Raw genomic sequence first — 14266 nt, 5'->3', positions numbered from 1 at the left:
AAAATCGTACATCCACTCTCTGCTGGAGTTCTTCACTAACTAACTTTTGACCCTTATTTTAGTGTCCTTTAACTTATTCACTTAACCTCGTGATTGCCCGCACGGAATATTGCAATAGGTGACTGAGTGTCACTTCATGTCACAGAGGTTCTAAAACTGGGCTGTGACATACGCCCCACACTCCAAAAAGATTTTTGACCAAAAATCTTTGACAAATACATTTTACATTAATATCACTGTACAAATATATATGAGCTTAGTCCATTATTCTATCAAGTGCTGTAAGTTCACTCCAATTGCTCATATCATCTTATATAATCTTAGTAATTATGTATAACATCATATAGGTTACTGAGTCCAAAATGTATAATCATTTATATACTTAATTCACTGAGAGCAAAATCACTGAAATGTCACATTAATTGTAATGAAAAGTACCTCCATCAAGTGTTAACAAGCTTTATGCATACATTTGTACTGAAAGAAAAAATTTTGTACAAACAATCACATGCTAATCAATATAAAAAAGGAAAAATATACAAGTTATTCCACATCCAATGTTTTACTATAATTGTAGATGCACAACATTATCAATGTGTATCATTTGACACACTGAGTAAATTTACTCAAAATGATTACAGAAAAAAAATTCATATTTATTTACAACTGTGATGTGCTGTGTCAAAATATTATTCTAAGTTTTGCCATCATCAAGAAAAATTTTCATTTACATGTCAATCCAGTTCAAGGTTGACCTTGCATAAGACTACTATAAATAGTCTGAGTGTAGTATTGAAGTACAATAGTAAACAAATTTCCATGTTTATAAACATTCATTGTAGTATTCAGGTGTGTAAAAAATTTTAGACAATATTTACATCTGTGAGTTGTTATGAAAAAAAATTTTCAGGTCAACAGTTCAAGTAGTTCACTGTTGTTTACATCTCATTGTTTACATTGCTGTGCACGATCAGTAATGAAATACAATATATACACACAAAATAAACACATCTGGTAATTGTCATATTACAAGTTGATAATAAAATACAATGAGCAAATAGATGATCTGTTATTGATCATAAGTATAAATGTCATCATGACCCAAAAGAAAAGTGTAACAATAAAGTGTCATGACCTATTTGCATCATGGCAAGAAAAAATGTCAGGTTGACCTAATTGAAAATGGTTGTTTCTAATTACATTGTGAAGTTAGACATTTTCATATTTCACATTAATATATCTTCCTCTAAATAACTTGTTATTGAATGCTTTAATAATTCTATAACAATCTTCTACTGTGTTTAAGTGTACAAATGCAATTTTATTTGATCTATCTTGAGTTCTTATATCTACCCATTTAACATGTGCTACATTGCTGAATTCTCCCACAATTGTTTGCCATCTAGTGTATCTTGATAGATTCTCTACTCTAATAATGTTATCATTAGTTAAGTGGTTTGTAGTAGGACTTGTATCTTGTGCAGCAGATAGTTCACAAATTTCACCCTTTTTTGCTGCCCATTCTATAATTTCTTCTTTACTTAAATCATTTATACCATTAACATTACCAATTATTAAATCTTGTGCTGGTGTATCTAAAATAATAACATCTACTTCTCCAGTTATCCATGGGGTATCTAGGTGTATTCTGGCTGTATCACAAATATCAAATTTCTTTTGATTGGCATATGTAAGTTTGATCTTTTCTGGCAGTTTTTGATCTGGTTTTACTAGTTTTGAATTTATTAATATGGCACTGCTTCCTGTATCTCTGAGGGCTTCTACTTTAATTCCATTTACGTATGAGGGGTATAGGTTCAATTTTGGCTTATTGTAATGCATGTAGGCTGTTAATTCTTCTCTATTGTCATGACTATTATTATTTCTGTGTAGATGGTTATTAGACTGATTGTTGTATGTGTCCCTCCTAGATTGTCTGTTTCTGTTATAGTTATTGTGTTGGTAACTGTTTGCAAAATTTCTTCTTTCATTGGGACTTGCGCTCTGGTGTAGTCTATATGGTCTATTATTGTAATTATTGTTGTTTTGTTTGTAGCTGTTTGGGTTGTGGAAATTGGTGTAACTTCTGTATCTGTAATTGTTATTGTAGTTTATAGGAGCTTTGCATTGGTTTTTTACATGACCTTTTCTACCACAATTGAAACAAGTCTTGGTGTTGGACCATTTAAATTTGTCATTGTTGTTGTTGTTGAATGTTATTGCTGTGGCTACTAGTTGGTGTAGGTCTCTTTTGTCAATCGTGTGTCCAGGGTGACTGTCTTTAAATAGATTTAGATTTGTTATCAGTTCAGTCTCTGTCTTAATCTTCTTTTCTTTAAGGAAAGTAAATACTAGGTCTGTCACGTTGTTGAGGACATTGTCAATGAGTAGCATGTCTAGGATTTGTGTCGGGTCCTTGATGTCACATTTTGCTAGCTCTAACCATTTTATCATGTTAGTCCTCATGTCGAATATTATTCTGTTGAAGTCCCCATCTTTTTTCAATTTAGTGTCCCTGAATAGCTTACGATAGAAATCTGAGTTTTTTCCAAAGTGTTCTAATAATCTAGTCTTTACTGCTGCATAGTCTTTCTTTTGGTCTACAGTTAAAGTGGAAATGATGTTGAGGGGTTCTCCGGACAAATTTGCTAGTAGGTGTTTGGCCATGTCCTCATTGTTAAGACTATAGGTTGAGGCTATATGCTCAAATTGGACTAAATAGTTTTCAAGTGTTTCATCTTTTGAATTATATTTATGGAATTTGGAGATGAATGGCTTTGTTGTAGACTGTTGGGTATTAATGTTGGGATTTGTTTTGGCAGCTTCTAGTTTAGCTAACTCTACTTTGTCTTGGCTTTCTCTTTGTTTAGTTTCTAGTTCTTTTAATGTTTTCTGATGAGCTCTTTCAGCAGCTCTTTCTTCCCTATCTCTAATTTGTTTCTTTTCTTCCCTTTCCTCCCTTTCTTTCCTTTCTATTCTATCTTTTTCTTCCCTTTCTTTCTTTTCTATTCTATCTTTTTCTTCCCTTTCTTTCTTTTCTATTCTATCTTTTTCTTCCCTTTCTTTCTTTTCTGCCTTTTCTAATTCTTTTTTAATAAATTCCTTTTTCTCATCCCCTTCTAGTTCCATGACTTTTACTAGCTCTAAAATTTTGTCATAGGAAGACATGTTTAATGCTTTGTGTAGTTAATTAAGTGAGAAAAGAAAAAATGTACTGTGTTGTACTTGTCAATACAGTGTGTGTCAATTATTTAACATGTGTATATTATACAACAATAAAAAATTCAATTAATGGTTACAATATAATGAAAGAATGTAGTGATAATTGTCAAACAAATGTATAGATCTAGATCAAAATTTACTCAGTTACTCAATTATAGACTATTCAAATTCAATAGTCATAAATTTCAACATATATTATACATGTGTGCTGTTGTGCCAAAGTAAAATAGTAGAAAAATGTAAATTAATAAAAGAAAGAAAAATATATGTACAGTATAAGTAAAGAGACAAACACAGAAACAATATAGAGAACAACACAGTCTGCTTTTAAAGAAATTAATAAAAAGTAGAAATGTGACAGGAGAAATACAGATATATGGATACAAGACTCTTAAACAAACAACAATATAGATACAGATTAAGTACACTGACAGAAATACAAACAAGACTCAACAGCTAAATAAATAATTTCCCACTATATTCTATGACCTCCGTACCAACAAGGAGAGCCTCAAACGCATTGGGCCTTATAGAGGTTAAAGAACAAATAGGATAGACCCTAATAGATCCTATTGTTATGATAATTCATGCAATAGTCCCTCTCCAGCCACCCTTAAAAGAACACTTAGAAAAATGAAATCAAAGTATGGCTCCAAAAATGCTAAGAGTTATCAATTACTAACTCTACTAACAATCAAATTTAATTACTGCTATGTCAAAGCAAAATCCATGTACTTTATAATCATATGCATGTATTTAATTTGTTAATAGTGACTTACAGACTTTTTTCTTGTTGACTCGTGTAGTTTAATCCTCTTGGGTGGTTGACTAATAATCCATGTATAGGTAATCCAATTTAAGAATGATAATCCATGTATAAGTAATCCAATTTAAGAATGATAATCCATGTATAGGTAATCCAATTTAAGAATACACGTTACTATGAGCATTAAAGTGGTAGAAGAAAAATAGTCCAGTTCAATGCCATAAGATGGCTCAAATGCTCAAATTTATAGTTGATACGAGTTCTGTCTAGTACTTCAAAGTAATCCACGATGATGAATAGTGGCGAGCACTGGTGATGAAGCGGTGTATCTGTCATTAGTGTCATCAAGCGATGTCTTGAATGGTATGGCTCTTTCTTTCAGACGACACCTGTAGCTCTAGATAGGAATCGAGTCGTCTTCACCGGACAGGTGTCAGAGGTAGATCTAGGAACAGGGTTGGCGTTGAATGGATCTCAGGATGCAGGTGTTACTTGAATGGATCTTGTGGGCAGGCTGGATTTGGTACTTGTTTAGTTAGACGCCATCTTGAGAAAAAGTACCGGTCTAACGTGTAGTCTTGCGCTGTTTACTATAGAGGCGATTGAGATCCTTTTAAGACTCCTTTACTGGTCACCAAAGGCCAAATGTCACCTATGTTGTAGGTCCATACTGCATACTGGCCACCAAATGTCGCTACTTGGTTTTGGCTGTAGGCGTAGCGGCGTGGGTGTGTCCGTGTGTTGTAGGTACCTCTTCTGGTACGGCTATGATACTCCTCTTAACGATGTACTCTATTAGACGCACTAGATTTGCAAGTGCGCAACATTACTAGTATACTAAGGTCTCCAACGACAACATTTAGAATTACTGATGAACACACTGGTAGCAGACGTCAAGTTAATTATATATAGGATAAATTACAGAAAATACTGGCGACTTCAGCCGTCACAAAATATACACAAATAAATACTGGCTGTTCATGCCATGTGGAATAAGTAATCACATCAATGAAATGTTCAAAATATAAGTCCAAAGAAAACTCTCAAGTTAACATTAAATCAGATTCATTAAGGTACATATTACAGGCAGAGAAAATCGTACATCCACTCTCTGCTGGAGTTCTTCACTAACTAACTTTTGACCCTTATTTTAGTGTCCTTTAACTTATTCACTTAACCTCGTGATTGCCCGCACGGAATATTGCAATAGGTGACTGAGTGTCACTTCATGTCACAGAGGTTCTAAAACTGGGCTGTGACAGATGGATTGAGCATTTCCTAGAGCTTCTTAACAGACCTACTCCTGCAAACCCACCAGAGATACCGCCAGCTGCAGGAGACCTACCTATCAAGTGCAGTACACCCCCCTAGGAAGAGATTCGCAGCGCAATGAAGAGATTTAAGGATGGCATATCTGCAGGACCTGACAGCATCAAAATTGAAGTGTAACTGGTTTACTATGAATAAAATAAGTAGTTTTTTGTTTTAGCTTTTTTTGTTACTATTAATAACTGGCATTTTTCTGTGTGGAAAGACATACTCCAATTTGATTTCCATTTCTGTAATTCATCTAATTCTCATCTAAAATTTCTGTATCTTGTGTTGTTTTGATAGTTCCTTATATTATGCAATCGTTTGCAAATAATCTGACTTTTGTTTTTGAACTAATGCAATGTGGTAAATCATTTATGTAAATTAAAAATAGTAGTGGACCTAAGACTGTTCCTTGAGGTACACCTGAGTTTATTATTATTGGTGTTGATTTATAGCCATTTATTATTTCAGTTTGTTCTCTTCCTCTTAGAAAATCCTGAATCCATTTATGTAATGAACCATTAATGCCAATTTATTTGTTTTAAGCAGGCTATGGTGGTGAACTTTTGTAAAAGCCTTAGAGAAGTCTAATAAAATTGTATCTATTTGCTCATATATCTAATCCATTGAATAATCATCGATTAATTCTATTAGTTGAGTTTCACATGGCCTATATTTCCTAACGCCATGCTGGTATAGAGTGAGGATATTATGTTTATCTAAGTGATTTATTATGCTGCTACACAACACGTGTTCTAGGATTTTACATGTGATGTTGGTGAGTGATACTGGTATGTAGTTTCCTGGGTCAGATTTTTCTCCTTTTTTAAATAGGGGGGTGACATTAGCTTCCTTCCAGACCCTCGCTACCCTGCCCTGATTTAGTGATGCCTGAAAAAAGTATTTTGAACACTGCTGCTAGCTCGTGGCCTAGTTCTTTGAGCAATCTAAATTTAGTTGGTATTTGATTTTCTATGTTTTTAAGATAGCTTTTAATCAAATTCTAGAGGTCATCAACTGGTTGGTTACTAAGGTTGATATCTTGATACACTTTTAAAATTACTTCCTCAACATTATTTCTATTCAAAGTTTTAATCAATGATCTCTTATATAGTAAACCTACCTTGTAAGCTATCTTGATTGCTCCATTATCAGCAGAGTTTTCTACTTTATTTAGCTTTTGGTTCACCTGTTATATTACAATAGAAGTTTTTTATTAACTGTTGCAATGAAAATATTCCACTGTGGCAGTGTCCATATACCGAAATCATAATGGAGCTCTGAATTCAAAACTGCTTGACGTCTCAAATATTGGGCAGAAATACGACCAGTCTTTAATATCGCTCAAAGATTGAGAAAACAAAGAATTATGTTCATATCCTTTGAGACATAGTCTGATTGGAATCCATGCCATACGGTGTCCACAATGTTGGAGCAATAAAAAGATGATAGTGGAAATTCTGAAGGAACTTAAGCAATACACGAGACACTAAAGTTGCACGGAAGCCTTAAGATGGTCATTGTTTTGTTTGTAAACTGTTTTTCGTGTTTCGGATGTTCCTTCAGAGCTGAAGATAGTTTACTTCCTAGTCCAAACCTCCCGCAGGACGACGGGGGATGGGAGCGGGCAGGGTTTGAACCCGGGACCATCGATAAATTTGAACGACAGTCCAGCGAGCAAACCGCACGACCAGGCACCCATCCATTATACGGAAATAATTATGGCATAGTTTATTATAATAAACATATTACCCATATAAAAAGGATTTCAATACCATTTAAAATATAGTGCATAGTGTTTATCACAGGGTAAATATTTAGGCCATGTCATTAGAATATATCCTAACGTATGACATTTGGGTATGTCATTTGGGTATGACTGTCTAATTCAGTGTTTCCCAAACTTTTTTTTTTTTTAACGGAACACTTCACACATTCTGGGTATTTAGTGAGAAACTTTACTTTTTTTAAAAGAGAGTTTTTATTTGTTTTAGTGTTTTTTGTTACTATCAATAACTGACATTTTTCAGGGTGGAAAGACATGCTCCTATTTGATTCCCATTTCTGTAATTTATCAAATTTCCATCCAGAATGTCTGTATCTTGTGTTGTTTTTATTCTATTTTTTATTTTATTGTTTTAATGTGGTGCCCTACTAGTTAATTATTCCAGCAGTTCGTGGAACATCTATTCATATTTCACAAATACACTTTGAGAAACACTGATCTAATTAATTGCATTGTCGGGCTTTATTCTGGACAAGCACATGCTGATAAGATATTTAAGGGAACTCGCCGACATATTTTCGTCCGAAATTTATCTAGAAGATTTAAATTTACCCTAGCATTGATTTCCTTGTTAAAATATTTGTTGAGCTGGTCAGTCAAACATTGAATTTTTTGTGTAAAATTTCGTCTAGTATTCTCTGACCACCAGTCTTGTAAATGTCCATTCTGGTTAAATTTGGCCCCTAGTAAAATAAAAACAACAGCATATATGCATATTATCATTAAGGAAAATCAATGCATGGTGACTCAAGGGTACTAGGACAACACATTTTGGCAACGAAACCCCACGCCCGTTGAGAAAATGCATTTTTCCCCAAATTTCTACTGTAAATCTGAGTAGATTAGTGAATTAATATTTCTTTTTGGTAAAAATTCATGCTGATCTAATACTTTTATTCTTTTTAAAATGCCAATGGACCTCATTCACCAATCGTAAACAAAACACCTTTAGCCATGTGATAATATTGATAAAACAATGAAAATTACGTATCACGTGACAGCCTTTATGGATTGCGTACTTTGTATAGAAGATATAGAGAACCACGTGGCAAAATGTTGTTTTATTTCGATTGGTGAATGAGGTCCATTTCATCTCTATAATAACCACATTAATGGCAATGTATTCGATTCGATTCCAAAGAGCTCCAGCTGTCTCTTTCGAAGGCCATCATCTGCTAGCTACTTTCCTCTATGCCAGTGAGGGCAAAATGGCGCGTGAGTTGATCTTTATAGCGGAAGAGGGCACTTATGTTACGCATCCTTATTTACGCTCGCCAAAAAAAAGATCGCTTTTGTCACGTAGTCGTCCCCACAAGCTGGATAAGTCTCCGACCCAGTGCAGCTGTCGAATGGTAAGTAGTACTACTATACTGTCCACACCAGCCTCCAGCAGAATATGATAATTGGTAAGATAATCTGTCAGCATATGTCCATTATGGCACAGAGGTATTTTTGGTTAAAGCGTTCAGGGAGCCTTAGATGCCATCTATAGAGCAACTAGGTATCAGCACCATACAAAAGTGTGGTAAGAACCATTGCTTTGTCGACATCATACATAGGTTTTGTGAAACACTATAAGGCATCCAGCCTGCGCAAGGCACTTTCATAGTGGAATATAGATTGCGCAGACTAAAACCACTATTTAGGTCAAATGTCGATCACAGTGGCTCAGCAGTCTGAGACGGCTGCGGACAACATATGACTGTAGTTTTATTTAATTCCATCTCCTAGAGTGTCTGTCGACCAAGGCTATGGAGTCCAGTCTGTCCCTCGAACGTAAATTGAATTCCTTTCAATAGTTTCATCGTTTACAATCAGGTACTAAAATCTATTTATAGTGTAGATCTAGACTAGACAACTATTGATAAAAACGTCACGTAAACGTAAATCGACTCCGGGTAACTCAAGTGAAAATCTAACAAGGTTACAAAGACAGTTTGTGTGGAAACACAAACTCAGTATCGGCCCCCGAAGTGGTCAGGTAAAAGGGCAGGCTTCAATAGTTTCAGAAAGAACATCAGAATGAAATTATATCAAAGAAAAATGACAGAGAAGAATGGAGAAGGAAAGTTGACAAATCTTGTTTGGTGCCCCAGCAGTCCAAAGGATAGGTGAATGTGAAGTTAGATGTGAACCTGGCCTAACTAATGTCTTATAATGAATATCTAATTGATCTAATTGTTTTGTAAAGGGTCAATCTCTTATTTAAATCCAAAAGTCGTTTCCATAAAAAAAGGATAATAATTTTCCTTTAAGTGTTCTATGACTGTGTATAGTGGTGGATGTTCAGGGCATAATATGAAAAATTACTTATTATTTCTTGCTTTAAAATTTAAAGTATGTCCAACTTATATGCTTTCAAATAGATTTTTTCTCTTTGATAAAAGTAAACATTTTTTTTTTGTAAATGTTGTAGTTAGTATGACTGAACTTACTTAACTTAGCAATACATTTGTAAAAAAAATATTTTTCAAAAAAACTATAACCATTTGCATAAATTTGTTAAAAATATCGTAAATAGTAATCCCCCATACTAATGAGCCTCCAGTGTTTGTTACTATTAATAGTGAATAGTTGTAAAAGTGGTGTATTTTTATGAAAATAGTGCTTGCATAAGTGATTTTAAAAATTAGATTTTTCGCTTTCAGAAAAGAAAAAAAGTAGCCGTTGCATATTCAGAACTTTGAATGGTCTAAAATATTATGATGTCGGATTTTCACTATCTTTTCTAGTTTACGAGATCTAAACGGGACGGACAGACGTACAGACATTCCAAACAAAACTAATTGCGCCTTTTCACCCTTTGGGACCGCTAAAAATGATTTTAGAATATAATTTATGTAATTCTATGCAACTTGCCTTTTAGCTTGCACATAGTAAAAAGAGAATGTTACAGTATACGTAATACCACTGTTGGGTCTCAATGTCAAAGAAAATTGTGAACTGATCTTCAATCCAAAGCTTCCACATAGCCTGATATAAAAACAACTTACCTATACTATCAAATCCGTGCAATATTTCGCGGGTCATAAGAACTCCGATAGCACCATAATTCACTGACCTATAATAGATTCATTCAAGTTATTATTGAATACAGATCTTTGGTAATAGTGATGTCTGTAACGTTGAGTTTGCACGTTATAAGATATATAACAAATTGTTATTGAAAATAAAAGAGTTCAAAAATGAAAAGTACAAATATCACATGATCACTCTGGTGTAGATATGCTGCTCACGTGAGTATATTGATATCCTCTAAATTAATGGATAAAAAGAAAGTTGAATACTATCTCAATGCCGTTACTTGTACAAAACAATTACTAGGAATGCGATTGTCATATTATATTTAAATCTATTGTACAATGTTTATACATAAAAACATTGAATTAGTTGTTATACATTTATTATTTTAAAAGAAACCCTTTTCTTTTTTTTTTTTATCTTTCAGTGGAATGGCCCGCATTATAACGCCCCCCCCCCCCCCAAATCACACATATTTTTTGCTCGTGAATTCCAGTCTCTCTTTAGGATGAAAAAACTTTGTCTTTTTCTAGATGTGAAACAGTCCGATAGGGACACACGCGATTCCACAATTGAGTCCACACGCCCTTACATACCGCACTCAATTTAACATGCGCTAGTTGGTGCTGAAATAAAATGAATTGTACGTAATTTATTTTGGCCAGAACCTTCATTTTCCAGATGACACGGCCAGCATTAGAACGATACTGCCAAAAGTAAAGACGGTTGGTCATTGTACTGGTCACATGACACCCTACTCTTTAACTGTTGGCCAAAGAAACAGATGACCTTAACATCATCTGCCCTATAGATCGCAAGGTCTGAAAAAGGAACCTTACACACACTCTCTCTCTCTCTCTAGTTCTCTCTCTGTTTCTCTATCTCTCTCTCTCTCTCTCTCTCTTACAGTCAGGGATTCGATCCCAGTACTGACCATTTGTTATCCATGAGTTAAATAATTATTTAAACATAAAGTAGGAATATCATAATTATTGTTTATCAGCATATTATTTAGACCAACGTAGCAATATAATTTTCATACTTACTTAGGATAATTTTTGTGAAACAATGGATACCTCAACACACCAGCAGGTATAACTGTTCATAACAGAACATATATATGTAAATATAAGATGTATTCATTAGACATATAAGCAAGGGAGGTTCGTCGTTTGTAGGATTCATACATGGACAATGCTTGACAACAGCTTATTTGATTTTCAACTGCTGTGTAGTGTGTACAATATATTTCAAACTAGCCTCACGTTTTATTATTATTACTTTGAACATTTCAAACTTTATGTCCACCATTTTATTGCTTGTAACTATAATATCCTGTGACAATTGCTACATTTAAATATCTTTGCATAAAATAGCATTAGCGTCTCAAATAGTTATTTTTAGAATCTTATTTAAGCTACAGAGTACTTACTGACTTGATTTCTGTTCAGTATGTGCGCAACAGCAGAAGTGACGGGACTCATCGTCCAGCTTAATAAACATAAAATATTTGAGTCTTTCGGGATTTCTAACATGCCTTAAATGTTTCAAATTCTGTCCTACATACTTTGTAGCAGGAGACGGAGACTTAGTCCTTCCGCGACATTCGGCGCATAGCGCGGGAAACTCTCTCCCCAGAGATCGGTCAAAGGCGACTTCTAGAGCCTTTATCTTATCTTATCTTATCTTATATAATACAGACGTTACTTCAAAAAGAAGATGATCACGTCCTACTCGTCATACATGTTAACCAATGACTTTAATTCTGCCAAGTCACTGGTTTTCATGGCTGGCTCAGGCAACCCATTCAAATCTCTAATAGCACTAGGGAAGAAAGAGCATTTGTACTTTAAGAAGGTGCGACGCCATGTTAGACGAGGAAGCCTTACTTTCGCTTTCCACTTTTCAGCTTCCAGGTGATGGCTGGACTTTGGCCAAAGTGCTTTGTCTTATTTCTTATTTAAGGTTATGTCCCGCGAATCTCACGCGACGTTTGGTCACCGTTTTAGTCAGGGGTGGAGTGCCCGGACTGAAAGCGATTCTCTATTACTGACGACATGATCCTCAGCCAACGCTGCTGAACCACGTTTAGCCTCTTTTCAACTGTTATGAATGACTTGACTTCCATGTCTCGCAGTGGCCGTTGGGACGATGAGGGAGTGAATCTTGGTCTTCATGCTGATTGGCTTGTTAGCTCAGATAGACCGTTTTCCCAGTCCGACTTGCAACATCACGATATGCATCGCCATCACTCGAGATAACCCTGCCTAAAAAGATGGTCGGTTTTATTTGGTCAAGCTCTGCATGCCCAATAGTAGTGTAGCATCCATGGCTTGAAGGGGTTCAATAAACCAGGGCCCATGACCTATAGGCGCCCACAGGGGCATTTTTTTTAAAAAGTAAAAAAGTGACTAAGAATTTAAATAATGTTTGAAATTCATATATATCATTTTATTTTAGCATTTAATGTAATTTAATTTAATGTATTTTATATTTCTGACATAAATATTAAAAAAAGCGAAATAAATCAATGTAAACCTTATGAATATGATGCAATAACCTTTCATTATACAGGCATCACGAAGGTCATCATATAGGTGAATAGAGTAATAAAGAAAATGTCAAATTTCGTCATTGTGATGTATTTTAATTCCAGCATGATGTGAATTTAAAAGAACTTCTGCTTACATCGAACCGAAACAAGATCATTGACCTGTTATAAAATCTAAATGTTACCACCAATAACGTACCTGAGTATAACATAGTAATCTTTGCCAAAGTAGATCCTACAAGTTTTTTGTTAAAAGGACTTATTATTTTTTAACTTTGAAGCTAATTTTGGAATCAACGTCAGAAATGCTAATTATGCACTTAAATTAACGCCAACGGAAATCCAAGTGATCGACTGCTTCTTCAATCTACAAACAACTATAAAATTTCTTTTATAAAAAATATAAATGCTTATAGTCAAATATTGAGAATAACAAAGAGGACTTACGATTTCAAGTCCAATGACTCCCGAACCATGCGAAGTTTAGCACTAGTTATTTCTTTCATAACTTTCATATAATTCCAAATGTATAACTCATTTTGAGGTGCATACTGGTTTGAAATGTAAAGAACATTTTGAATTCTCTGGGATCAGTTTCATTTGAAGTAACAAATTATTGAGACAAACAACACTTACGTTACTAACAATGAGCCAATAACAGACATTTAGCAAAGCAGATGCGCTTACAATGTAGTCTTCTGAATTTGGTAAAGATCTGTATAACATCTATGTTGAGGTCCATCATCACATGCCATCACGTTAGCAAACGTTAGATGCTTGTTATCGAAGCACTTTACCAAAATGCGACTAGTTCCGTATTTTTGAACAACCGAATCGGAAATTTTTCTTAGGACATTCATAGGAAGGTCGAAAGGATCCATTCTATCTCCAACTCTTTTTAAACTTATTTCTGGAACATAAAGATGAAAAGATATGCTCCTAGCTAGATCATAAACGGGCGGCCTATTTCCAATCTTAGGTTTGCATAGACCTCATTGGAGGAAATGCAGATCAGGCACAAGATCTTACTTCAAAGCTGGATGCTGCAGCTAGAGCAGTTGCCATGGAAATCAGTGCAGAAAAAGCAAAAATAATTATTTTTGAAGGAGATATTACGAGATGTTGCATAGAGTTGAGTGGTCAAACATTAGAAGAAGTTGACTCATTTAAATACCTAGGGTCAAACATAACAAGAGATGATGGATCAATAAAATAGAGAAAAAAAAACTTTAAGCTTGTCATCCGCTGCCACGAGCAAGCTGTGGAAAATCTGGAAGTGTAACACCAGCTTCCAAGTACAATTAAAGCTGTAATCTTAAATAGTGGTCTCCGGACCTCCAGATGGTTGTGGGCGTTGGACACTGAACGCTGAGGAGAGTAAATGGTATTGAAAAATGTTGAGTGACAGATTCCAGGAGAAGAAGACAGATGAGTTTGTATTGTTACAAGTCACCACTCTGGCTGGCAAAAAGGAAGAACTCCTCAATACTGTGAAGAGACGAAAGATGAGCTGGTTTGGTCACATTGTAAGACATGATTCACTGTCAAAAGTCATTCTTCAAGGTACAGTGGAGAGAGCATGAAGAAAAGCTGGCTGAACAATGTA

At 34.9% G+C, this 14266-nt stretch overlaps 1 protein-coding gene across 3 annotated transcripts in view; it reads right to left on the bottom strand.

Annotated features, from left to right (window-relative positions):
- LOC106063401 (neprilysin-1-like) overlaps positions 1–14266 on the bottom strand; it is a 59199-nt gene that overhangs the window by 6531 nt on the left and 38402 nt on the right. For all 3 annotated transcript variants that reach the window (XM_056013716.1, XM_056013717.1, XM_056013718.1), the window contains 6 exons: positions 13108–13211; positions 11542–11600; positions 11156–11207; positions 10082–10149; positions 7641–7771; positions 6426–6491 (listed from right to left, as the gene is read on the bottom strand). In XM_056013716.1, the coding sequence (XP_055869691.1) occupies positions 6426–6491; positions 7641–7771; positions 10082–10149; positions 11156–11207; positions 11542–11600; positions 13108–13211 (480 nt within the window). The remainder of the gene's footprint in view (positions 1–6425; positions 6492–7640; positions 7772–10081; positions 10150–11155; positions 11208–11541; positions 11601–13107; positions 13212–14266) is intronic.

The sequence above is a fragment of the Biomphalaria glabrata genome, chromosome 16 (assembly GCF_947242115.1).
Source record: "Biomphalaria glabrata chromosome 16, xgBioGlab47.1, whole genome shotgun sequence".
Classification (NCBI taxonomy): domain Eukaryota; kingdom Metazoa; phylum Mollusca; class Gastropoda; family Planorbidae; genus Biomphalaria; species Biomphalaria glabrata.
This window is presented reverse-complemented; position numbering and strand designations above follow the sequence as displayed.